This window comes from Balearica regulorum, chromosome 14, assembly GCF_011004875.1.
Source record: "Balearica regulorum gibbericeps isolate bBalReg1 chromosome 14, bBalReg1.pri, whole genome shotgun sequence".
Classification (NCBI taxonomy): domain Eukaryota; kingdom Metazoa; phylum Chordata; class Aves; order Gruiformes; family Gruidae; genus Balearica; species Balearica regulorum.
Window position 1 is genome coordinate 21,506,814 of NC_046197.1, and position 26,695 is coordinate 21,533,508.

The 26,695-nt window shown below is 51.8% G+C and overlaps 2 protein-coding genes across 4 annotated transcripts in view; one reads left to right on the forward strand and one right to left on the reverse strand.

Moving 5' to 3' along the window:
- STK32A (serine/threonine kinase 32A) overlaps positions 1–4,939 on the forward strand; it is a 33,874-nt gene extending 28,935 nt beyond the window's left edge. The window contains exons 10-13 of one of the 2 annotated variants that reach the window (XM_075766207.1): positions 1,545–1,670; positions 2,725–2,853; positions 3,194–3,258; positions 3,635–4,939. In XM_075766207.1, coding sequence (XP_075622322.1) covers positions 1,545–1,670; positions 2,725–2,853; positions 3,194–3,258; positions 3,635–3,728 — 414 coding nt within the window. In that variant the 3' untranslated portion in view covers positions 3,729–4,939. Of the gene's footprint in view, positions 1–1,544; positions 1,671–1,916; positions 2,854–3,193; positions 3,259–3,634 lie in introns of those variants that run through there. The other variant, XM_075766208.1, reaches the window with a different exon arrangement.
- A 3,084-nt stretch (positions 4,940–8,023) lies between these two features.
- DPYSL3 (dihydropyrimidinase like 3) overlaps positions 8,024–26,695 on the reverse strand; it is a 39,777-nt gene continuing 21,105 nt past the window's right edge. For both annotated transcript variants that reach the window (XM_075766446.1, XM_075766449.1), the window contains exons 2-14: positions 25,361–25,449; positions 22,816–23,000; positions 21,600–21,764; positions 21,311–21,372; positions 20,870–20,950; positions 18,480–18,548; positions 15,805–15,925; positions 14,196–14,352; positions 11,262–11,403; positions 10,749–10,919; positions 9,978–10,157; positions 9,186–9,348; positions 8,024–8,726 (exon numbers count right to left, since the gene is read on the reverse strand). In XM_075766446.1, the coding sequence (XP_075622561.1) occupies positions 8,638–8,726; positions 9,186–9,348; positions 9,978–10,157; positions 10,749–10,919; positions 11,262–11,403; positions 14,196–14,352; positions 15,805–15,925; positions 18,480–18,548; positions 20,870–20,950; positions 21,311–21,372; positions 21,600–21,764; positions 22,816–23,000; positions 25,361–25,449 (1,674 nt within the window). In that variant the 3' untranslated portion in view covers positions 8,024–8,637. The remainder of the gene's footprint in view (positions 8,727–9,185; positions 9,349–9,977; positions 10,158–10,748; positions 10,920–11,261; positions 11,404–14,195; positions 14,353–15,804; positions 15,926–18,479; positions 18,549–20,869; positions 20,951–21,310; positions 21,373–21,599; positions 21,765–22,815; positions 23,001–25,360; positions 25,450–26,695) is intronic.

A 26,695-nucleotide genomic window follows, 5' to 3' on the forward strand; every position in this document is an offset into this window, starting at 1 on the left:
ACTGCGTCCTGGACTGGTGGGGATGCAGGTTGTGCTGGGAAGCGCGGCTGCTGCTAATGCATCTCTTCTAAGGACACGTGCGGTCTTTGCTTCCAGAGTTTCTCCCATAACTTGGTCTCTCTGGAAGGACGTAACTCAGAAGTAGATATTAATATATGTGTCAATAAATTTGGCCAAAAAAATGCATAATTTTAAAAAACATGTTTCTCTGTAACGAAAAGATTTGCAAGAGGTGCTGATACTATTGAAATCCTTTGATGCAATGAGGTTTATGCACCACTGTAATTTTTTTTTAATAAAGCTGTTATCAAAATTGCTTCAAAATCATTACTGGAATCATTTTGAAGCTGAAGTCATGTTTGAAGTGAAGCCATGTCTTCAATAAATGAAGCTATTGCTTGACAGTGTCAGACACTGCTTGCATACGGCAGCAGCAAAGCTGAAATACCGAGCCCCACCTAACAGCACTAGCAAATTTTGGAAAGTATGTAAATAGTTTTCTAATTTTCAAAAAAGTGTAGGCAATAAAGTAGTACTTAATGTAGCTTTCATCTATTTTTTGTTCCAAATAGTATCTAGAAGTATTTTGTCATCTCTAATTAAATACTCTGAAACTTTTTACTGAAAATGAGACATCAATTCTTTGTTGAGATAGAATCATGGTGTATTTTCCAAGAAGAAAATTGCAGAATATCTCCATTTGCTTAAAAGTAAATGGAGCTAATATTTCATTAAGCCTAGCAGTAATATAGCAATATTTACTGCAGATGTCCTCTGTGCTGTTATGTCGGAAGTTTTTCCCTGGACCACAGCATGCCGCAAGCCATATAGGCTCCCTTGTGAATAAATAATGCAATGTCACAATTATTTAGATTTCCGAGTGCCCCTTTGCATCTGGTTTAACAGCCATATGTATTATATATGAGGCCAAATGTGGTTCTGCTCTGGCTCAAACATCTCCGGTGACTTTTTGTATTTATTAACATTCAAGGCAAGTTATCATTCATGGCAGAGCCGCATCGCTCGCGTTAGGGCTGGAGCAGAGAGCCCCGCAGAAGGAAGGGAGCTGCGGGGGATGCCTGTGCACCGCACGCTCTGCGCAGCCCTCGCTGCGCACACCCAGCCACAGCCTGTGCGAGCGGGGCTGGAGGGGGTCACCTCATCCACCCCTTTCCGGAGGGTGTTCCCGGCAGGTTTTCAGGGTGCATACTATCAGGAGTTTATGCAATGTTGAATCCTTGAACTTCAGAGACAAACCTCAATCATTTCCTTCCACCCAAGTAATTCTTACAGCAACGTTAAAAAAATACTGAAAATAAGCAGTGTGAATCCATTATTTCACACTGGAATTGTACTTACGAATATTCCAGTACTGAGTGAGAAAAGAGGGGATGTTTTACTGATACAGAAGTCTGACGGTCATTTCTCTGCCCCAGCTGTTACCTGGTGTAACTCTGCCACAGACACATCCGTATGTACCTGATCTCTGATTTCGCATCTCAGGGTCTCACTTTCTCACCTCTTCCATTTAACTCTCACTGCAGTTGCTTGAGCCAAATCCCGAGAAGCGTTTTTCTCAGCTGAAAGATATCCAGGACTTTCCGTATCTGTCAGATGTGAACTGGGATGCTGTTCTCCAGAAAAGGATAATGCCGGAATTCATTCCCACGGTAAGGCAATTTTAATTCAAAAGGTTCTCAGCGTGCCGAAGCATCACACACCGCAGCCTGCCCTGGCACCAGGTCATGGGACCTTGTTATGGATTTCCACGAGAGCACCAGATGTCCTAAGGGACAGGGGAAGGAGAGGCAGGGGCAAAATTTTCACTTTCCTGTGGGTGTAATAAAGAGTACTGGGGGATGACTGCAAAGTGTGGGTGCCCCAAAATCGGTCTGCTCTGTTTATAATATTCCCAGAATTTCTGGATGCAGAACTGGTGTCACACACTCGGGACTGTCTGTGGCATGCGAGATGAAATACGCTGACGGTGCCTGTGAGCCCTCCTGCGCTGAACCGCCTTTCTCAGCAGCCCGGCTTCGGACCAGTGCTTCAAATGCAAAAACCCAATGAACAGACACAGGCTCATTAGCAGCGTGGAGATCACCTGCCATTCTGTGATAATTGTTCCTTCCTGTAACAACTCTCCCTGACAAGCCCATTGTTCACAGTAAAATAACACATACAGTAGATTAGTGTTTCTGATCCTTTTTTAATTGGATTAAACCAGCACAGAAGTAACATAACCCTTACGGAAAATAATCCAAGGATTGTTATGTTACTCCGACTGTTTTTCAGCCAAACAAAAGTTGGGCTAAACTATGAATACTATGACTGTTTGTTAATTGTATGCATTTGTCCCCTCTGTTGGTGGTTTTCTGTGGTGGGCATATGCATTGCTTTAAAGCCAGTTTTGCAGGCTGCTGGGCTCCTCCTAGCAGAGGAACAGCCCAGCTGAGACACACCGTCCTCATCCATTGGGTCGAAGCAGCCAAAGGGCTGAGTGGAAGCAGTGAGCACTAAAAGAGAAAGTGCCACACCTTGACATTGTCTCCTGGCTGAGGGAACTGATAAAATATGTAAGAAGTACAGCAGGCACGCTGGCTCTGTGTGCAGTTGTAATTAGTTTATTTTTTACAAAATTCACCTCCCAGATGCAGTCCAATTTATGAGAGGCTCTTCAAGACAGGCTCTGGTCACTTAAGTCAACCTCTCTCTCCCCCCCAGAAAGGCAGACTGAACTGTGACCCAACCTTTGAACTGGAAGAAATGATCCTTGAATCCAAACCTCTTCACAAGAAAAAAAAGCGCTTGGCTAAGAAGGAGAAAGACACCAGCAAAAGCAATTCCTCCCAGGTGAGAGCAAGCAGGTACAAGCACGTGGTCAAGGAAGTTTCTCATTTTCCAAGAAAGTTGATCGCCATCTAGTAAGACCACAGCAAGCTGTTTAAACAGACCATTTTTTCCCTTGTGACCAATTTTATTCCCAAGACTCTTCCACATCCTCCCTTTGGTGGAAGGCAGCATGTATACACACCAGTTTTGTATGAGAGGGGAGTCTTAGTGCCATTCTCCGCTCTGCAGTGCTAAAGATGCTCTATACCTAAAGATATAGAGATATCTCCTTGAAATTGTCCTTGTAATGTCTCTCTGTGTCAACTGTGAATCTCTTTATTTTTCTATTCAAATGCGAAAGGCCTGCCATCTTCAAAAGCATCTGGAGATGCTCCAGAGGGACTTCATTGTTTTCAACAGAGAAAAGTAAGTACCGATACCGAGTACCGAGGCAGTATCAGGGACTCTGGCCTTTGCCTTGGGTTCCGGGCCATCTTGGCCAACACTGCCGACGAGGGGGTGTGAGCTTACTAATGGGGCAGCTGAGGAGAGCGGGTACTGGTGAATGCTGGTTCATCTGTCATCTGCCGGGGACTGACGTGGCATTTCTGCTCCAGAGGTGCAGGGCTGGGCCCACAGCCACAAACGGCATTAATTGTCCCACTCGTGCAGGCAGACCGTTGCTGCGGGGGTCGGTGCATCACGCCTGGGAACGGGATGCTCCCGGGCAGCTGCACCACTGCGTGGGCCTTGGCACTGCCTGGGCTCCCCCTCAGCTCGACCATCCCTTTCTCTCCCTAAGGGTGAGATGCCATCCCCACGACACCCAGGGCACCAGAACGCTGGCAAAAAGCAGCGGCACGTACAAGGACAACAAGCAGAACAACCACCTCTGAGAGCAGCACAGCGCCTGATGGAGCTTTCCTCGCGGGGCCAGTGCACACCCACGCACACACCTTCACGAAGCTGGGCCACCGGACTCGTCCACTGCTGCTGGGACACTGCCGACAGCCCAGGGCAGGGCGGCCGGGCGGGAGCTGGGACACCCACTGCCTCTGCCTTCCACCCCACAGCCAGTGGATCCTGGGCGTGGGGGGCGAGGCTGTGGGTGCTGCCTCCGCAATTTGCCACGCTCAGTTAGACTCTGATCCTATTATTTTGCCTTTCTTGGTGGCAGGAATGTGACCATGTGAAAATGGATGGGACACTCAGTATTCACGCTCTGGGCCTGGCTAGCAGCATCACAGCCCTTGGTGCTGCCTGCGCGGTGACTGCCAGCAGCAGAACCGAAGGGATGAGCGTGCATCGCTGGCAGAGATGTTTTCTCTAGTACCAGTCTTGGTGGTGGGTCCACGACAGCACTGTAGGTCCAGGCTCCATGGGGTCGGGACTCCCTCACAGGCTCACAGCTGGTTGCTGTGATGGAAGAGGCTGCTCTCAGCTGCAGGGTCTCCACCAGCGCACAGCGACAAAGGTGGCCTTTGCTTACAGATACCTCCTGCGAACGTCCTGTGAGTGTGGTCATGGAGGGCTGGAAGTGGCGATGATCTCCTTCCCTAGCTGGGAGAAGGCAGCAAAGGTTTCCTTCTCTCTCTCCATGCTGGGTCCTGTACCCGTTTCTCACAGAGTGGGGCTGGCTGGTGGGTGGTCAGGGCATGCAGACAGATGTGGAAATGAAGAGGTAACAACCAGGCACTGGTGAATAATCGGCATGCAGATGCTTTTCCAGGCCAGCCAGAAAAACCCATTCACCATCACATTGAACTGCTGCAACTCACTGAATCTGATGGAGTTTGTCTTCCAACATCAGAGGTAAATTTGAATGTGTATTTTAATCTAGCATTGAAATCACACTTGATTTAAGCAGCTACTGTTTGCAGCAACAGCTGTACTCCTGGTGCAGTCTTTGCCAAGACTGAGACTGGCCAAAGCATCTCTGTTATGATAATGCTGGGAATAACACTATTATTTAAATGCTTTTGCAGATCTAATGTTTCTTCTCCTTATTTGACATTTTTCCTATTCTCAGCAATATGAGTGCGTGATGAACCCATGTTTGCCTCCCGTTTGCCCAAAGGTGTTCTTTGTATCCCCTGTGCCTTCCCGTCTTTCTGGCTAAATCTTATCAACTCAAAAAAAAAAAAAAAAAAATCTGAATAAAACCAACAGCAAATGACAGGCTCCTTCCCAGATGACCAAAAAGTCAGTGTTACTTTTGAGGTCACTTGCATAGCAAGGCAGAATGGGCAGTTCCTCCTGCCTAGAGCCAACTCTTAGTTTAAATCTGCTTTTCCTCTGGTTGAAGACTTTCAGACACCCTCTGCCTATGGACCTGTGGATTCGATCTGTTACTGACACAGAAAAAAACCAGATTGTGTGCAGTAGACTTACCAGTGGTCTTCATAGCTGCTGCTGATAGACTGACACATGAATAATCCCTCTGTCATCAATCTGATGGTGGCTGGCTGGTTTGCTCTGGGAAATGTGTGGTTTATGCATGTGCACAGGCAAGTGGCCATCCCTGTGACTGCTCCGTTCCCCCCCGAGCATGCCTGAATCCAAGGCAGGGGATCGCCTGTCCCAGCAACCGATCAGCACGTCCTGTCTGCCAGTTCGCCTCTGCAGTGGCATGTAGCGGGCATCCCAGCACTGAGCAATTCGGTCGTTGATCGTGCCCAAAAATAAGCTTTAGTTAGGTGTCTTCCACTTTCTGGTCCCTCCTCCAATGATGGTGGTGGGGTGTCCCATCGCCGGCTGCTCCTTAGCTGGCATACGACCTCGCTGTATGAGAGGCTTACTGCCAGGGCGCAGCAGCCTCTCCTTCCCCTGCTCAGACCCGCTCATGAGCCGTCCTGCGGATTGTGTTAGATGGCTGGGGCTGGGGCTCCCCCCCGTGCTGGCAGCATCTCTTGGGGATGCAGCAGAGCACATCTGTGCTTCAGAAAGGCCGAGCAGGGCAGTTCAGCATGGTCACGATGGGTCTGCACAGGGTCCCGGCCAGGCCCCCTCCACCACCTCTGGGGGACAGATTCTCTGGGCAGTCTGGTTTGTGGTGGGCGATGCTGGGGGATCTCCTGCTCCGCTCCCTCTGTGCTGAGAGCGCTCTGGTGTTTGCTTCTGTGCCTGCACACTTCTGGCTCCGACCCCCATGGAGCAGTTTCTGCACTGCTTTCACTCATCTGGCTTCTTTTTTGCAGTGATTTCTCACAGGGATGTGAATAGCACCGAATGCCAGTTTAGGTCCCGTTACCTGTGTTAACACATAGGATACAGGGAGGATGCTGGCACAGCAATGCACGCGCCTCCCTGGACACAAAGGGGCCTGTTCTGACTCGCACTGCACATCCTCTTCCTGACATGGTGCCATGGCAGTACGTACCTTCACGGCTGTACAATAAAGATAAGCAGTCCCCCAGTTTGAGAGGACTATAGCCGTTTCTTTGCTGCCATCACATGAAGGGGCAGGGGTAAAGTGAAGCTGGTTCTGGGTGAAAGCTGCAGGGACTGAGGGCTGCAGCACTCGCTGTGCAGCATGCCGCGGTTTCCTCTGCACAGCTGGCAAGTGCCCTGCAGGCACGCAGATTGATGCTTTGCAGTTCCAGCGCCGCCTTCCACACGCTGTGCCTGGTAGGTTTTATTTTCTTAGGTCAGGCTCCCTGCAGCACAGGGCTGGGGAGAAGGGGGCAGCAGCATCACTGTACAGTGCTGTTGTGGGCACAACCAACTGAGACAGCACGACCATCTTCTGTCCAGGGAGCTGCAAAGCTGGCGTGGAATTTTAGTTCACCAGTAAGAGTGCTCAAAGGGGGTCATTGCAATGGGAAGGCCACCTTCTCCTGCTGAGTCACAGCACACTCAAATGAGTATCGCTGTTCCTGCTCTCCCCTTCCCCAGCCATCCCTGCTTTTTAGCAATAAGATGCTGGGTGGGGTAGGGGTCTCCATGTCTCTCTGCCTTCAGGCTTGTCATTCCCAGGGAGGCTAGCCAGAGCACCTGCAGCGTTCCCCATTGACCCTCTGTTCTTTGCCCAGTCCTACACCGGGTCTAGGGGGTCTGGGGCCAGGTGCGGTCAACAGGGACCATGCCAGCAGTTCTACCTGCCCCCCCATTCAGCACACAGCTACAATCACCTCGCTCTGGTGCGGGTAGTGGAGAGGTTCATACACCATAAATGTGTTTATCTGGAGCCCCAGACAAGGAAACTAGTCCTGCTCCTAGCTGTGGAAAAATCTATTGCTGCATAAATACCACTGTACTGACGACCAAAAAAACCCCAAACCTCAAGAACTTAAATGGTAAGAACGTTGCATCTTTAAAAATTTCCCAAAGACTTCTAAAACCATCTCTCCTTTCCCCTCTTCCTCTGTAAAGAGAAGCACAGTCTTGGCTTCATCGCTACCTGGCAACAGGGAAAAATCTTTAATTACTTAATTACTTCACAAAACTTCTAAGTATGAACAGCCTTCCCCACCCCTGGCACAACTATTCTGCCATGGCCCCTTAAGGACTGCTGCATGGACAACTTGTCCTTGTCTGAGTTGCAGGCATGTAAAAATAAATATTTCGAGGTCAAATACTTAAGGAAGAAAAAAAACCCCAAACGGTATTTATTTAGCACAGCCTAAATTGACACTTAATTTTTGTAATATTTAAAAAACAATCAATGAGGGGGTTTTGCATGCTTTGCAAGCTTTAGAAGGCTGTGACCCTCGGTTTGATAAACACTGCTTGACGGAAGGGGAGCATTTAACTCACAGGTGCCCACAGAAAACAGCTTCCAAGCCAGCCCCAGCTGGGAAGACCCAAACACCATGTCCCGCAGCACCGTGCAGAGCTGGTCTCTGTCACCACACAGATGACAGGCCCTCGCCAGGCATGAACAGGCCACGATGGCCAGGTCAGGCTGCAGCCAGGGACTGGACGGACAAACTGAACAGGCTTTTGCAAACACTTGCAACACAGTTTTGCCAATATCATGGCTTTTGCCTGAAAAGCTACACCAATACCCTGACACTACAGCAGTGAGCACCGCACAGTTTCCGTCTGACAGCCTGTCCCTGCACTGCAGCTCCCCCAGCTCAAAGCCCCTCCTGGAGCCCAGGTGCCCAGCTCACCCATGGGGCACAGCTCCGCACCACCCCAGCCCAGCAGCAGCAGCCTGAGGAAGAAAAAAGCCGACCAGCAACATGAATTGTTTGAAGGAACAACTTTTTTTTTTTAATAAAGTGTACAAAGTAGTAAAACTCCTTACACGAGGTGCTGTGACAGCTGTTACAGAGATGGTTTGGGTTCCCCAATGGGCCTCGTGGTGAAATGCCAACAAGCGCTGGGTGGAGATGAAGGACATGAACACGACACAGACCCACCTGCCCCTACCAGCTCCCGTGAACCTGCCCTCCCCGTCCCACACTGTGCCCCCGGCCGGCCCCGCCACTTCGCCTGCCTGGCCGGTTCACCCACGCCGGGTCGTTCCCGCTGTCCCACACCACGGCATCCCACACACGTTCAACACGAATAACACACTGAACTGAGCGACCTGTCTGAGCGGCATGCATACAGAAAGGAAGAGTAAAAACACAACCCGACCAAACCCACAACAACAACAACAAAATTTTAAGGCTATGCATAAAACAAAATGAAGCAATATCTTTAAAGCTAGGTAGCAAGTAGCATTTGTGAAACATAAGGCTTGAGGCTTATTGATTCTTCAGAACAGGTTTATTTGCTTTTCCTTCTTAAACACCAATGTACCATTTTTCTTCCTTCGCTTGAACAGGGGTTTTGTTTCCATCTCGGCAGGGACATTTAACTCAGGGAAGTTATGTTAGAGCGGCCTCCTGGGGGCGCAACGATGCGCTTGCTCGCTGAGCGAACACCTTCATCAATCTGGGTACCTGGGAGAGGACAAGATAGCACAAAGGGAAGGGGGAAAGTGAAGTTAACATTTTCTTAACAGGACTGAGCAGTCAGGCAGCTCTGGGTCTTGCCAAAGGGCCTCCCGAGGGGTCTACAGCAACCTGCTCCCTCTCCATCTCCAGTAACAAGCCCGAAGGCAGCAGTGGCTTGAATGTCTCTGTAGATGCTCCTCCATGAACAGACCCATGCAGCAAGAGCAGGGTCTGATGCTGCTCTGGCACCCGCGTGACCGCAGTCCTCCTTGCTTCTACTGCAAGGTGCAGCAGGGCGGAGGGCCAGCTCCAGCCATGTCCTTCAAGGGACACGCAGGGTCTCGCCCTGCCACGCTCCACTCTTGTGCCCAGCTTGCCCCAGGCCATCTCCCAGGTGCCCCCTGCCCCAGGCCAGGGGCTGGGACAGCTCTGCACTCTCCCAGCCCAGCCACCACGTGTGTTCACCTGACAGGCTGAATCCAGACTGATGGAGGTTCCTGACGGGGGGTGTCTGCCGTGTGGGGGACCCCCTGGTTGACCCCGCAGGGGTGCCCCCCTTTGGGGTGGTGGTCAGGTCAAACACGGGTCCGTCATACATGCCCCGGGGCACAGCATGCATCTCTGCCATCTGTCACCGGAGAGAAGAGGACAGTGACACTTCTCTGCCCCCGGGGAGCATCCTGCTATGGCAGAGCCACACTCCAGCGGTCCTTGGCTCCCCAGTCCCACTGCACAGGCAATTCACACTGCCAGCCCCGTGCCCCTCCATCCTGCATGCCCAAAACCTCCCTGTAGCATGAGGCCTGGCGCAGCCCCACCACCCACCTCCTCTGTGATGGCCTCCCTTCGCTTCTGCCCTGCAAAGTGTGCAGAGCCTGGTGCAATAGGCAATCCCTCAGCGCGGGTTTATGTCATGTAGATGGGGAAGGAGAAGGCCATTTTGACCAGTCTCCTTGTTTTTAACTCAGCGCTTCCATCCAGACTCCTGCTGCAGCAGGAGAGCAACAAGGGCAAGCATCACCCACTGTTGAGCCAGCCGAGCATCTGCCTCCAGTGGTGGCACACCATCAACACCAAGGTCAAAGCTCTCTACCCAAGGGTTAGCTATCCCAACTGTAGTTCAAAATACACCAGTTTGCAGCACTGTTTCCGCGGTCCAGTGAGAAGACCAGAGGAAAACCAATCAGTTATTAGGGAAAAGGGCAATTTGGGTTAACAGTGTTCCAACTCTATCTCCTGGCATCCCTGTCTCCTCACCTTCCTCCTGGCTTTGATGCGCTTGTAGACATAGTCAGGGAAAGGACTGCTGGGCAGGAAGCGTCCAGTCCCCTGGGTCACATGCAGGTTGCCATCCTCCAGCATGATCTTCCCCTGGCATATGACAACCAGCGGGGCCCCACGTAGCTCCATTCCTTCAAAGATGTTGTATTCAGCTGCCTGCAGCAACCAGGGGATGACAGTCAGGAGGGACATGAGCACTGCCTGCCTACTCAGGGCTGTCTAGCTCCCACACCTCACTGCTGCAGTCACCAGGGAGAGGATACCAGTAACAGCCTTGCGTCCCAGAGACCTCCTTTAGTTCACTAGTCCATCACACTACGAACCCATCAGAGTTCCCAGCATGAACCACGACCTGCTGCTTCACTGCTCGGTGTCAGCAAGGACTCCAACAACAGAGGAGGGCAGGACCTAGACTTGACGTAAGGCATGAACAAAGCATGCTGGCAAAGCCAGGAAAAACTTGTATGTGAGAGAACCCAGATAAGGAGAAATGTGTGTCCTTACACCTGTGTGGGCCAGGCTCAGGAGAAGAGCAACACAGGTGAGAAAAGCCCTGTGTGCAGAGCCCAGGGCTCAAACATCCCACCCCGCAGTCACAGCTGGCATCGCCTGCAGCCTGGACTCAGTCCCTCCACCTCAGAGCCAGCAGGGCAGGGCAGCGCCAAGCTCCCAGCAGCCAGGCAGCCTTTATACAGTGCTACTCGCACCCCACCCTCCAGCATTCCCACAGACGAGTAGAAGGCTTACAGATTGATGGGTTTTTGCCGTGACGATCTTCACTGCATCAGGATCCCATATAACCAGATCGCTGTCCGAGCCCACTGCTATTCTCCCTTTCCGTGGGTACAGGTTGAAGATTTTTGCAGCGTTAGTGCTCGTCACTGCCACAAACTGGTTTTCATCCATCTTTCCTGTGGCCTGATCAGACATGAAGAGAACTAAGTGCTCTTTTGGGGAAAGGGAGAGTAAGAGCCCCGGGAAGCACCAGGCTCACTCCCACACAGGCCACTGGCTGGCTGGGCCCAGACCGCTGTGGCTGATCTATTGGTGCCAGACAGACTGAAAACTGGGGGCACAGTCACAGCTCCTGGCTGTTCACCCTGAACCCAGGACAGCTGCCTTTCCTGCTCTGGCTTGTGTTGACTCTCAAGGCCAGAGAGGAGACGGGCAGCTGGGTCCCCAGCTCTGCAGCAGCAAGAACAGTGTCTAAGGTGCCCGCCAACCCTGCCCGCTCTGCCCTCTCCCTGGCGTGACACTTACCACTGCCTTGTCCCAGATGACAGACATTCGTTCCTCTATGCCATTGGTCCCTTCTGGGATGGCCGTGAAGTTGTCTTTTCCAATTGCTTTCTGTGCGGTGCTGAATGTACAGTGGGCACTTCCCGAAACCTGCAGGTCACCACTGCGGGGTGGTGGTAACAAAAGCCATTTTGCGGTCAGACAACAGCAAGGACACAAGGGACATGGATCTTCCCTGGGCATGGGCAGCCCCCTGCTCAGCTCTGTTTTACTCTGCACCCCTGTTTCTACAGCCCCTCAGCCTGAAGACTTCCACCTGACCTGGCCCCTGCGGCAGCTGCATCACCTGGGGGCACAGGGGCAGGAGAGCTCTGCCACGCCGTGCTGCCCACTTGGGGCATGGACAGCATCCTGCACACAAGAGGAGTCAACAGCTCAGCTCCTGGGAAGAACACCCTGGGGAACAGAGTGGCCTTTGTGTCAAGCCAAAAGATGTCCTTCCACACAAGACTCCAACATTTGCACTAACACAAAGGGAAAAGACATCTCAGGTCTGCTTGGGAAAGCAGTCTTTTTCTGCCACACGGGGAGGAAAAGGCCTCTCCACCCAAGGACTGTCCCCTCCAGCCGGCCCTTTCGTTGTGTACTGCCAGCTTGTGTACCCTGAGGGGCAGGCACAGACCTCCCCTGCCCCTTGGGAAGCTTGCTGTGGGCAGGCGTCACTCCTGTCTCTGGGAGAGGGGATGCGGGTGCAGCAGTGGGCTTATGGGGGGCTGAGCCTGTGGGCTGCCCGCTGCTCGCGCTGCCAACCTTCCGCAGTGAGCTGAGCACCTTAGCCCAGCTCCAGGGCTCTGGCCTGAGACGTTTCATCTGGCAGGAGCTCACCGAAGGCTCCTCTCAGCCCCACGTGGACACTTGCAGCATAAGCTGCAGCAGAAACAGCTGGCAGCGCAGACCGAGGTGGTGCGCTCGCAAGTGCAGGTTGGCCCAAGCTGCAGCCTCTGGCCCAAGCTACAGCATTTCCGCCAAATCACTGCTACAAAAGCAAATGCCCCCATGGCCACATGTAAATCTGACAGTGGGATGAAGAGAGCCAGGACTCCCCAGAAGCAGCTCTCTCCAGGAGACCCAGAAAACCTTCAATGCAGCGCTCTACAGTGACTGCTGCCCAACACTGTTATCCAGACTCTCTCTGCTCAGAAAGGGATACCAGTCAGATGAGATGCCCTGACCCATCCCCTTCCTGACAATGATGGCTGAGGACAGGAATGGGCAGAGCCAGCGAGCTGCTGACAGGCAGGGCAGGGTGAGGAGCTGCCCATGGCTCCCTGGAAGTCACCTAGCTGCTGCTGGGTCCTCAGGGAGCAGGGGACAGGCAGCAGTTGGAAAGGCATCGCTGCCGGGCAAAAGGAAGCAGACCAACACAGGCTGCTCCAAGCAGCCTGTGCGAAGCAAGTGGCCTCGAGCACTAGGCTCCCAGACCGGCTGCGCCTGAACCCAGGACGGCGCGGACACAACGGCTCTGCTCGGGTCTGCGAATCAGCCCTAATCCACTGGTAATCTCCATCTCCCTCTGGTAATTTCTGCCATATGTCTGACTGACTGTGCAGCCAGAGATCCAGGCTGATGACACAACATGCTTCCTAATCTCCACCAGATTTGTCCTGGTGGAAGAAAACAAGCCATCCAGCCCAGCTGGAGCCTCTCCTCCTGCTGAAGCCTCACAGAAAATGGCATGGGAAAGGTGTCAGGACAGACCCACTTCTTTGAGTTTGGGGTAAATCTGAAGTGGAAGGGAAGGATTAGAAAGCCAGTTCAGGAGCTGGGCTCACTTTTCTCTGCCAGTCCCTAACCTGCACCTATTTCATACATCCAGACCGAGCAGAGGCACATCTTGCTCATTGACCACAGCAAAATCCAGGGTGAGCTGCGTATTCAGGCCCCAAATGCACCAGCATCTCTCTTAGGCCAGCCATGGCATCTCCACCCTGACACAACCCAGGTTTATCCTAACATGCCCCTCTGCTGAGACTTCTTACTGACCAGTCATCCCTTGCACATCTAGTCAGAGATGTTTCCAGCATTACCTCAAAGGTCATTTCCATTTACAACCCCCTGAGTGTCAGCCGTCCCTGGCTAACACAGACCAGCCACCACACACAGTTCAGCGTGCAAACACAGGGTGAGAGGGGCGTGCAATTCACACGTGGCGCGTGGACAGGGCCAGCAATGAGCTCTGCGTCCCTAGCTGCTGCGCGTGCCTTGCCAGTGAGAGGATGGAGTATAACTGTGAAAGGTCAAAGCAAATTGCTGAAGTGCTTTTATTGTTTGCTCTCTATTTTCAACAAATCCCTTCCCCACCCCCTTGCCTTCAGGGTGAAAAAATGACCTACCATCCCTGTCAGATGTGTGCAAGCTGCCCTTAAAGGCCTCGTGCACTCTGCAGGCTGCACTACTGCTCACCTGTACAAGCAAGAGAAAACGTCTGCTTTGCATTCGACCGGTGGGCCCCCACCAGCTTGTGACACCTGTAACCCCTCCACCTTCTCCTGCACAATCACAACCCAGGCAGCCATTCCCCCGCCCCACACACACAGAAGGGCTTCTCCAGCTCGGTGAATCGTTTCGTTGACAAGTCTGTGTTAGCTGGTCCTCATTCCTCTGCCTTCTTCAGGGCATTTAAAATGGTTCATGACTACTCACTCTGGTATTTTTCTCATTACTGATGTTAAGCTTATGGTGCCTCCCCTGTCCTCTCTCCACTCTCAGGGATAAGCCACCACAGCTCTGAGTCAGAGCCATTTCATCAGTCAGCTCATTAATTACCTAGTGAAGTGGTTCAGGTTGGACTAATGTCTATGCTGCCCAGACACTCCCTAACCTCTTCCTTCCCTATCCAAGGCCAGAGTCTGCTTCTTCCCACTAGCGGCATCACCCAGGAGAGCCGTCACTCACCTGGCCAGGAGGGAGTTGATGTAGTCAGGGGTTGTTGGGTCTGGGCTCAGAGGTGGAGAGACCACAAATGCTGCAGCCTTGGCCCAGTTCTTGCTCCAGTAGTGTGTCCCGTCGGTCCCGAGACTGGCCGTGATCGGCTCACCAAACACCACATTGCCTGGAAAGAGACAGAAAGGACAGAGTTTTGGTGGAGCCTGGAGGCATTCTCTGTTCCACAGCACTACCAACAGCCTGCCGTACCCAGAGGACGCCCAGACCCATGTTGGGCTGTCCCGTGCTGCCTGCTTGAATCTCAGGTGCTGGGGCAGGCAGGAGAGACAGCAAAGCCCACATCGGTGTCAGGGGTGAGCCCTGCCCACCATCACTGTAGGGCCCTCCCGCTCAAGGGCACGGGTCCCGCTGGTGCAGCAAGCCTGGTGGGAGCACAGCGTGGGAAGGCATGGCCGCAGAGCTGTGTTCCCCAGAAGATACCACAGAGAATGAACAACACTGGCAACCTGGCCTCCTGCCTCGGCAGATGGCTGCTTCCCAACCCACCCTGCCCCGGCTGCCCTCCTGGGAAGCGAGGCCCCCGGTCCACTCCAGACCCTCCTGCAAGCACTGGTGCCCCTGAACTGTGGCAGGGGGCATTTCACCCTGCTGACTTTCAGCCCAAGAGTGACAGCCATGTCTCGGAGCTGACCAGCAGTCCCCGTGCCTGAGCTGGGATTGGTGCAGCTTGGCTAACTACAGGTACCCACCGGTCACCCAGTCCAGTCTGTGGACCAGCACCATCCTACAGTCCTGCTTGCAGAGGATCCCAGCTGCCCCCAGACTGCACATGTGCTGCTCTGCAAGCTGGCTGTGCGGCACAGAAGAAAGGTCCAGCAGGGCTGTTTCCAGATGGAAACCTGGGCTGGACATGGAACGCCATCTTTCAAATTGTAGAGAAGTACCTATGTGTGTGTGTGTGTGTGTGCACATGCACACACGTGTCTTTCCTGCTTTTCCTGCTAGCAGCAGGAGCAAGGGACATGAGCAGGCAGCTGCCACTCCAGGCACCCGGGGAAGAGCTGCCCACCAGCCTCCTCATTCAGTGGCTCTCGGGTTGGGGGCACACAGCTCACTGAACACAGCTGTGACATGTCCTGTGCATTTGGGGAGTCCCTGTGCTCCACCACCAGCAACAAATGGAGCCCCCCAGCCACCTGAAAAGGCACCCAGGCACCGCAGAGGGGCCACTACTTCAGAGGGAGGCCAGGGCCATGCACAGCAGCTCAAATCGCTTGCATGTGGATTGGACGAGTCTCCTCACAGAGCGCCCTTCACCACTGCAGACAAACTTTGGTGTTTAAAGCACTGCTCCTACCTGCGAGCCCATGTTGATGTTACCTAATGTGACAACGGGAGGTGGCTCCATGTGGCCTGGTGCAGTGTCCCTGTGCCCTTCACAAGTCAGGTAAATCCCTGCACTAACTGCTCCCCAGCAGAAGGGGAAGCACTGGACTGCTCTCAAGGCACAGTGATGGTCTTGGCAAAACAACCGTGAGGACACGGGGACCACCTGATCCAGCTGTCCAGGATCCCAGCCGCAACAGCAAGGCTGTGCACAGCAGCAGCTGCCACTCACCTTTTTTTCTGGCTTGTGAGATGAGGTCAGCAGCGCTTTTGCTCATCACTTTAGTCACGTAGAGAGGACAGTTGGTCTGGCTGGCAATAGTGATGGCCCGGAAGACAGCTTCTGCTTCCAGCTGGAAGAGAAAATGGCACACGGCTGCAGAGGAGCACGGGGTGGGCAGGGAAGGGCCCCAGCTCCTCTTGGCACACCACGGATTGCTACTGACACCCTGTGCCCTTGCTCTTACCCTGGACTCCCCAAGGGCAGGTTAATCATGGAGACCTGAGGGGGAAGCTTCAGGGGGAAGCCTGGGGCCCGGCCCCACCCGCAGGATACAGCCACATGATGCTTGGCAGGGGACCACTGTCTGGACCATGCTCGGGGGCCAGCGCAGAGCTGCATCTGCTGTTTTTTCCACTGCCTGGTTCCAACTCTCCCAACAGCCAGAGAAGCCCACGGACTGCTGCCTGTGCCTGACAGCACGGCTCACAGGCTGATGCCAGACAGCGAAAGGTCTGCCCCTTTCTGCTCCAGGCTCTCCTATGGCTGCGTTTGGTTTAACCAAACATCACCCTGCCTGTGGCTGGGGTGCAATGAGCTATGTGCTGGCAGGCTCTTCACATCAGGGTCTGGCTGTCCTGCCATGCAGCTGCTGCTTGTCTCAGCCTGCTGACACCGGACCAGTATTTCACTGTCCTGCTGTTAGCAGACGGTGGATTTCCATCACGAGATATCTTTGGACTATTACATCAGCCCGTGTTCAGCCTGAGCTCAACCCCTGAGTTTCTCCAAGTGTTTGCTCTACAGTTTGGCTTCAAGCTTCGGCATGAGAAAGTTCAAAACAGAAGCCTTAAAAAGACAATGTACCAATCAGCTAGCTCCCAGGGGAGGCCAGGACTGCCAGCTGCAGGGAATGCAGAACTGCCTGCGGGTCAGGCAGCTGGCCGTGCAAGCTTAGCTCTCCCAGCAGCGGGAGAAGCAGACCACTGCACCCAGACGCACATGCACCCGTACACCTCATACTTCTGCAGGCCTATTTGCTGCAAAATGAAAAGTTTCTCCCTTCTGCTTAAAGACTCTTTAAACAGAAATTTAAACAAAAAAAAAATCTTTATCAGCACACTTATGGACTTGAGTAGTTGATGGGGTGGAACATGTGGACAGGAGTGAACAGGGCCATCACTGAATGCCCTTCACAGCAGGTTACAATCTGGAGCAGCACTATCCTGCCCTACCAAATCACCACCATCACCTGATAGAAGAGCATGTCTTAAACCCCCACTGAGGTCCCTCTGGGACAGAGCAGACCCACAGAGCTATGGACCACCTTCCCAATGCTTTGCCATCAACCTGTAGGCTTTAGGGGCAGGTAGCAGGGTTATTTGTGCTCTACCTAATGTTTTTGCACGTAGAGGATGTTCTGGAAGAGAGACACTGTTTATTTTCAAAGGCAATGACATCTGGATTTGGCTGAACAAACAGTATCTAGAGCCTTCTTGCACTGTTCTCAGTTGCCTGACGCTTTAATGGCATCTCAAGATGAAACACTCAACAATGTTTTACTGACTTTGGATGAGAAGAACCGCAGTGCTGTCTTATGATAATAAGACAGTTCTCAAATCCTGGTACAACCACAGCATCCCATAATTGCGGGTTAGCTTGCCAACTAGTGGCAACGGGTCTAGAGCCATAAAAATAAATGGCAGTTTACACACAGAGGGACTCTGGTCTACTGTATTTGACATTGAGTCTCTTCCCTGTACAGGAAAATGCATTACAGTCTCATCCTTCAAAGACAATAAGCACTGTATTACACTAGGCTATATATGTTGTTACCAGCCATAATATAGTCAACTTCTTACACTTTCAGTTTAAGCCAACTGATTCTACTTCCAGCAGACCCTGAAGTACAAATCTGTCCCTGTGCTCCCCTGCTCAGCTTTGCTATTGCACCAAATTCCTATTGTTTTCCTCTTTTATGTGCTGCAAAGTTGAAAGCACCTCTCAGCAGGGAGCTATCTCAAGAAAACCTATCTAAAATTAGACTCAACTCAGATTAATGGACCAAACAGAAAAATACCCTGTGAGCTAAAATTAGAAGTAATCTAATTAGTGTCTTGACAATGATTGGTAATCAGGACATTCCCCCTCTCCTTCCCTCCCACTCCTTCCACCAATGGCTTTGTCCACCTGATTTTGAAACGCACTTTAGACTCTAAGTAGAGATTAAGCAGGAAGAGGCTGGAATCTGTCTGCACTCAGACAGACATGAACAGTGAATTTTCAGAGGAACTAAAACTTGCCATTTGATTCTTCTCAGGCCTCTTACACTCGTAGAGTCACCTATACAAGACAAATGCCCCCAAACCATCCTCAAATGTTGCTACAGCCATACAGATCTTTTTGTTGGTTGATTAATCTCTGGGAGTCTCAGAAGCCCTTGTCTCTGCTAGGAGATTTAATCAACACTGAAAAATGTTTGTCACAAACGCACACCTTGCTCTTTCCTGAGCTGATGATGAACAAGACAGTATTGCCTGTATAAACGGATACCCATAGATGTGCGCACGCGCACGCACACCACCCCCCGATGCTTCCCTGGCCCCACTACATACACTCAGCCCTACTGTGACTTGTGGGGAAAGTTCTTCAGTGCAGCAAGGCTGGTACTGTCCTTTGCATCTTACCTCCTCAGGTCTGCTCAGCACGTGGCCCTCAGGGCCAGTTATTCCCATCTCCAACATCCTGGTTTGTTCCTAGGACATCGAAAGGACAGAGGGACATTACAAGACTGTGAAACTATCAACCACACAGAAAAGCAGATCCCTCCTGTGTTGAGCCCATCCCTCAGGACTGCCACCACCCCTATGTCCTGTGGGACCACTGTGCATGGTGAGAGGCTGCTGCACCCTCGAGGGGTTTGAGAGAGAAAGAGGGAGGATGGGGAAATGGGAGTGCTTGGAGGGAGCACGGACACCGACTGAAACCTCTTTGATGAAACAAGCACAGCGTGGACAAAAAAAGGGTACAAAACTCCCCAGCTCCATGAACAACACTTGATGTGGCCCTCCCCGGCTTCCCTTCTGAAAAGCAAGTAGTCCGAGTAGAAACTATTGAGAAAATAATCATTGAAGTCAATAAAAATATCCTCCTCCCAAGGTTATTCCTGGTTCCCCAGTGCTGTTATTTAATCATTTGGATGTTAGCAAGTGCTAAATCCTGTGCTGTATCAACTTCTATAGAAGTTGGTGGTGTGGGGTGCTGGTTCCTGTATTAACATTATCCCAAGTATTTTGCTGTTATAAATGAGGACCATGGATAATTGTGCATGTGTGTGTGTACCACATGCGCCAACCTGCCTATCTCCTGTTTGTACCCTAGAAATTTCTCTTGTATTCCCTCGTTTCAAATGTCTCCCTCTGACAGAGGTCAAAGGAAACATGCGGGGGGACTTTATGCCCTGACCAAGGCACTCGGGGATCCTTCTGACCCTCACACCTTTATCCATGTGTTGTCACTGCCTGTGGCAATGCACGTTTGCTCCCACCCAACACCTGCCCTTGACTTGCAGAAACCACGGGCAGCTGCACAACAGGCAACAGTTCTCCGAGAGGTGTCGTGGGACGTGAAGTAGATGCACAGCAGCAGTAATAGTAGGCCTGTACGCATGCGGTTTTATGCACTTTTTCTTGTGTCCTGTAGAGTACTGAGTACATTATGAGCATTAAATAATGCCACCAATCTGCATCAGGACTGTGTAACTCCAGCCACGATAACAGATGTGTTCACAGCTGTTGCAAGAGTATATCAAAGGATAAGGCTGCACAGCAGGTAAGTGCTGCGTGTTACCTCCTCCGCCACCTCTGCCACAGTGAAAGTGCCAAGCAAAGACTTGACAATACTCTTCTCACGTCTTGCTCTTCACCCACCACAAAGCACTCTCCCACCACCTACAAGCACGTCAGAGTCTGAAGTCAGGAGCTCTGCTTACATCCTATTTCTGTTCAGACCATGCATCACATCTCTTCCCTGCAATCTCCTCTCCTATGTTGGCCAAACTCTGGAGAAACACACAGTTGCCAGGACCACTGAAATTAAAATGGACTGAAGTGGGGAATGGAGAGGACAAAACCTCTGCCGGCTTCCTGGGAACCACCACCAGCAGATGACCACAAGCATCACATCTCCATGCTAACAACACGCTGAGCCCCACACCAGCCTGTGATGTTTCAATCAGTCCTGACAGACGGAAGCAATTCCCAGGGCTGTGAAGTGCTAGCAACTAATAGGTTTTGGGTATTTTGTGGTTAGGCTGGTGCTGAAGTAGAGATAAACTCTAGCCGAGACACTTCCTCTGATCACTCTTTGTTTTCATGTGAAAGAGCCATCCAATTGTGCACATGCAGCTCTACAAAGTCCAAAGAAAAAATGATTCTTCTAGTCTGAGAGGACGTTCAAAGAACGACCTCTTAGTTCATAGTCCTTCAACTCCCAAGAATAAGAGAGACAGGAAAAAACAATCAGTTGCAGAGTGTAACTGAGCAATGTTTTCCTCTGTCTTAACGAAAATCAAAACGTTTGGACTTTCTCTCATCCAGCACCAATCACAACACAGCGGGCCAATACAGCCTATCCACTTGAACACCAAACCACATCTCTCATAACATTTCCTGTGCAAATCCAGCTCCATTAGCCGGCTGCTGGCTTACAGCAGGGAGAAAATTCCTCTCTTGCTGCAGCACTTTTCAATACACTTTAACTCTCTTAGCTGATTATGTGCAAGGCAAAGGTCTCTGCCTCTCCACACTGAAAAAGACCTGCAGTTGGAGTGAACATACCGTACTTGCTGGCCCACTCTCTTCCATTTAGATAATCACTAACTCGCTATTTCAGATCACTTATGCACCTTATATTCACAGCAGAAAACCTTGGCAAATTTGATAATGCTGCTGAGCAGCAGAGAGGTCACCTTTCAAAAGATGTCCATGCAGCTTTAGAGTCATTTTGTTAATGCTCCACCCCAAACCTGCCTGAGATGGATTTTCAGTCCCTGTATACCAGAAGAGAAGTTAGTTACCTGGGCAATTATATCCCCATTTTCAGCATGAACTTGAGCTATGGCACCCAGCTCTGCCAAGCAGCTGAATATCTCGTACAGCTAAAAGAGAGACAAGAAGAAATGATTACCAAGCAGACAGACTGCCTTGGCCTGTGCACGGACTCGGCATCCCACACAGTCCTTCAGCCGAAGGCCCTGGCAGCAGCAGGGCTTGGTGTGTGTGTGCTGGGACCAGCTGTGGCTGTGCCGAAGGCTGCGGCCGCCGGCGGATGCTCTCCACCGGCAGCACAGGAGCCTGGCTGGCCCATGCAGAGGAGAGGAGCGGCAAGGCCCGGCCAAGGGCAGCGGGGGGGACGGCAGCCATGGTGGGCACAGGGAGGCCGGGCTGCGCCCAGCATGGCTGCTGTCCCCCCGCTGCCCCTCGTATTGACACAACCAAAGCAGCAAAGGGGGTCTCACCTCGGTGTTCGACATCTGGTACAAATCCTTGTAGGCCATGTACACCATGAAGGAGTTAACTCCTACGGGCAGAGGAGAGAGGGGTGAGCTGGGGGCTCTCCCTCCCCGAGGGTCCTGGTCAGGCTGCCTGCCCTGGGCTGCCTTCCCCGCCAGCTCATCCGCACGGCACAACTCCGGCTCGTGGCCATGCAGGATCCCAGCTGGCACCCGACAGGACAGATGACAGCACGGTCACCAGGACCACCCCGCGGCAAGGGGACGCGGCTCGCCGAGGCAGTGGGGAGCAAACCTTTCTCTTGGACCATGGTGTGCAGCTCCTGCCGGACGCGGTCGCTCCAGCGGGGGATGTCCACGTGCAGTGCGTAGTCGCAGCAGGCCTTCCCGTCAGCCCACTCCCGCCACCGCTCCAACGCCTCCACCAGGCTGGACTCGGGGTCCGGCACCACGTGGTCCACTGCAGAGGCACAGCGGGGGTGAGGGGTGGGCAAGGGTCCCTGCCCGGGCCACCCCACCGCGGCCCTGCACACTGCTGGGCATCTCCACGATCCCAGGCTCCTCTCCTCGGCAGCTTCAGGGCAGCTCTGAAGAGGTTCCCATCACCTCCAGGATGAGCCTGGGCTCCTCCAAGTGCATTTATTGTCAGGGAAGCACACAGAGCCTTTGCTTAATGGCCTTTGGCACGGGACCAGGGGCTTTTACAGGCTGCTGCTGAGAAATCAGCTGAAAGCTGAAGGGCCTTGTGCCTCCTCACCCCCCTTCCACCCCATTAACACATAGCCTCCTCCCACGCTGCAATACTAATGCACCTTTTATTGCCCACCATGTAATCCTCATGCCCCACCACAGCGCATTTCACACAATTTATTTTTTTGGCCCACGGGACAAGGAGAACTGGTTGGGGGAGGGCAAGAAACCCAGCCCTTTACTGGAAGGATCAACAGTTGCTCCTGCATCCCAAGAAACCCTGCAGTACACTCAGCTGTGACCACTGCACAGCAGCGAAACCTGGACCTCAAACCAGTGCACAACCGTGGCCTTCCCCAGGGAAGGACCTCCGAACTCCCTTTCCATTTTTGTTAGCACTGTTTATTTCCGAGCAGTGCAGGATGCCAGGACATTACTCTGTTCCTCTGCTCAGAATCATCTGAGCATCATGCTGCCCTATTTTTATCTAACAGGGAAAAAAAGTTATGCCATTGTTCCTTTTTGAGGGTCCCAGGGGCACCAGTGGCTGCAGACAATGAAGAACTGCAGAACACGGGCTCTGCAAGGGGTCCTGTGCAAATCTCCTGTCCAACCACCTCATTGTTATTAAGGATCCCAAAGATTCATCCCAATCCTCACTCTCCAGACTGCATTAACAGAGATCACTGGAAAGAAGAGCACACCGTCATGGACCTTTAAAACATAGAAGACTGAGAAAAGCAAAGACAAAAAGAAATAACTGGGCAATGTTCCAAGAGTGCGGGGTGCTGTCATGTACAGGACCTGCCTGCTGCACTCACTGATCATGGTGGTGCCACCAGCCAGGGCCGCTTTCGTTCCTTGGAAGAAATCATCCACAGCTGTCATCCCCTTGTATGGCATCTGCAGGCGAGTGTGGACATCAATTCCTCCAGGGATCACCATCTTCCCATTGGCTTCTATGGTTTTGACCCCTCCAGGGACAATCAGATTGTCTCCAATCTGCCTGATGAGATCATACCAAGATGGTGAGCCACCCACAAATGAAAACCAGCCACAACATAATCAATGAACAGTTCGGCTAGGGAGCAACCAGGTCAACTCTGCTGACAGCAGAAATGCCCCACTGCTTCCCACTCCCACACCTGGGCTTGCAGGAGCCAGCAGAGTGAAACCACCTCACTGCAGCAAAATGCAGGATTGTCCAGCTCACGTAAACCTATGATTTGCATGGTCCAGGGGTGGCTGCCATCTGTCCGATTGCTCTAGTGGTGTCTATGATGGCATCTGCTGTCTGGGGCAGGCACTGGGTTGGGGTAGCTGGGGAGTATGGTCTGATGGGCACGCAAATCTCTGCAGTGTATGCTGAGAAGATGCCTAGGACACTTCATACCACCCAGACTCGCAAGTCAGGCTCCTGCAAGCGTTTCCAGCGTAGCAGTCCTACCTGTTCACCGAGGGTGCACGCTCACAAAACCCGACATCAGCCCTGCTTCCAGTAAGCTGCACCCCTAATCTCTCCTCTCCCCCGTCCTTCTGCCCACCTTAAGTAAGGCTGAAGTCTGAGGCTTACAGAGAAAGATGATTTCCCAGCGTAATGCCACAGCTGCTAGGCCAGCTCAGGGTTCGTCAGGGACTTGTAATGCTGCTCACAGCACAAAGTCCTGGGGGTAAAGGGAAGCCTCCCTCCAGGGAGCTGGGGAGGAGCTCACAAAGTGCATGGCATGGCTGGCTGCAGCCCGGCCGGCCTCGTGGCACAGCCTGGAAGCACCGGGCTCACTCTTCCCCAGGAGCGCAGACAGTCCTGTCCTCCCCTCCCCAGGACCTCTCCTTCACTCCTGAAGGACATCTTTGCTATCAGCAGGGCCATGCTGTAGTGAAGGCAGCTAAAATCCCAAGTACCTAAAAATATCTTCTGAAAACAGGAAACCTACAAAGTTCCAGTATGCATCTACTCATAACCTATAATACCACTTCAGTCCTCTGGAGTTTGGGCTGTTCTAGCACACAACATTCTCCTCCCTAGCTATACCCAGCCCTCCTGCAGGCCAGGTCACCTGAACCTTAGGACTCCCTTCACTCAGCCCCCCGCCCCCTCAATCCCTTTATCTGTCCATATGCAGCACTCAGCCTTCAAATCTCCTCTTTCAGAAATCCTATTTTCACCAAGCCTTCCTCAGTCTTCCCTGATAAATCAAGATAAAAGACAAGTTTGTTTTAGTGGAAAACTTCTGATGTCCTTGGCACACTGGGAAGTAAATGCGGAGCAAATTCCATTTTTGCACTTCATTCAATCTTAGTGACTTTGCAGGGTTTTTTTCCTTAGAATAACAAAAGTTCTGTGGACAGAACTGCTTGCTCCAGTGTCCTCGCAGCAATAAACCAGCAGCTCTTTCCACCATTTTTATTGAGATGAATCTATCACCAAAGGAATTAAACTGCTCACTGTATTCTTCCCAGAGTTCACTTGCAAGAGCATTTCACTTCCAAGGCAATGAAATTCTGTGACCTCCAGGCTGCAGACAAGGCTAAGTGATTTGCCCAAGGATACCCAGAAAGTCTGCGCCATAGCAAGACCTGAAGCTGGCTCTGATCCCTGCCTGGGTACAAGTACTAGCCAATCACAAATGCTCTTTCCATGAGCTAAAAACAGCCTCATAAAAATACAGTTCCACTTCTTGAAGTATTTCTCTGCTGCTGGATTTTTAAAATATACCATCCTGGGAAAGATGGATATTTTCCTCTTACCATAGAGCAACCAATGCCTTTTCAAGTTCCTCTGCTATGAACTATCACAGTTCTTTCACTTCACCCAGCTTGGAGCTGGTGCCAATGCGATGCATTTGCCACGTTTGAACTGCAGCCTTTAAACAATGGAGTTTTTACAGCACCTCTGAAACACATACAAAAAAGCTGGGGAGATCCAGAGGTTTGCCCGCAATTCCTGAAAATCCCAAGGATGCAGATGACCTGCAGCACAGCACTGTCCTTGTTAATGCTAACAAATGGGATCTTGTGTAGGGTCATTCATGCTAATATTGTTAACACAGGGCAAAACAGGAGTCAAAGATAAATCTTGTTGCTGGTGCAATCAGATACAGCTTTGCTGTACAATGGACGCTGTGTCACGAAGTCACCAGCCCAACTGCAATTCAGTGACTGGAGTTACTATGTAAACACGTCAGGCAATCACATATGTGTTCACACACACTGCAGAGAGCTGAGCCTCTAACCGGAGCAGACTATCAAGTTTTACTGGCTGGCAAGTTGGGAACAGACTACATGCACAAAAAGCCAATAACCATCCAACCTGAAGCTGATTTAAGGGGAGATGGAGACAATACGCTACAGAAGTCCCATACTTACTTTATGAGGCCATCCTCCATGTAAATGTCAGCATAGAATGACTGGTCATCGTTGACTATTCTCCCTCCTTTAATAAGGAGACGATCACTCTGTGAAGGGAAGAAGACAGCAGTTGTCAGCAGCAGGCAACACACGCGCTTCTCAGCGGCCAGTACAGAGCCTGCTGGGTGCTCTGCAACCGCATCACACACCTCACCCCAACAGCCGATACTGCAGAGAGGTCACATCTGTACCAACACTTGAAACAACAGGACAAGAGCAAGGGCTGAAAAAAATCATACTCGTAGGGCTGTTTCTGAATGGAACAGGTGCTACCAGAAACACCACTGAGGCAGAATGACTACAAAGGAGAGGCACTGGGGACACAGGAAATATGCTTCCATAAAATATACAGGCAGAAGTCAAAAGCTTCCTACACCAGGTCATTATGCACATAAATCTGCAGGCAGCACAAGCCACACACCAGTATTTACAGCAAGTTTGTTACTAAGGGCATACCCTTAAATCTTACCTAAATACCACGTGAAATACGTTGCATTAGAGAAGACCATTTACATCTCTCACATCTGCTACCACCTTGCAAAGACCACCAACAGGACAGGCAGCCCTGAAGATGATGCATCTGCTATTGGAATCTGTCCCTCCCCTACAATGCTCAGGGTAGTCCTCCTGAGGTGTTTCACAACATCACAGGTCTATGCAAAACCCAGGAGCCAGTGAACTGCATTCCTGTCTCATCATTTACCACCTCCTCTGTTCTCTTTTACTGACAAAAGTGGCCAGCAGCTTTCTCCGAAGGAGCACAGCCTGACAATGGAGGAGCACCTGGACCAGAACTGCTCTTATGCTCTTCCCGTATTCATGCTTTTGGACCTGGGCAACCCAGCATACACTGATGGGAGAGAACGAACACTGTCCTGTGGGGAACAGTCCCTGTCCTGAGGAACTGGGAAGGGTGAGGTCCTGCTCTTCTACCTCCACCTGCACAAGTCCGAACACCAGCTGCAGGCAGTACAGGGGCAAACAGCCCGATCTCACACACAGCTACCATGTATTTGGTGGCATAAGCTGATTGTGCCGTTCCAGAGAATATGCAGTCTTCCTCACTGTTTAAAATGCCTCCAACAACCCTTCAGCTCTCCAGCTCCCCTTACTTTCCTCTCTGCTCCCCACCCCAGTGCCCACAGCCCAGGTTTTGGCATGTGAGTACACCCCTCTTCCACAGCCCCAGCCTGGACCATGGCTGACCGGAGCCTTCAGCAGGGCTGACACGCCAGGCTCACCCTGTGAAGCTCTTGCACAATTTATTCTTCTACAAGGAACTGGGTTTGTTCT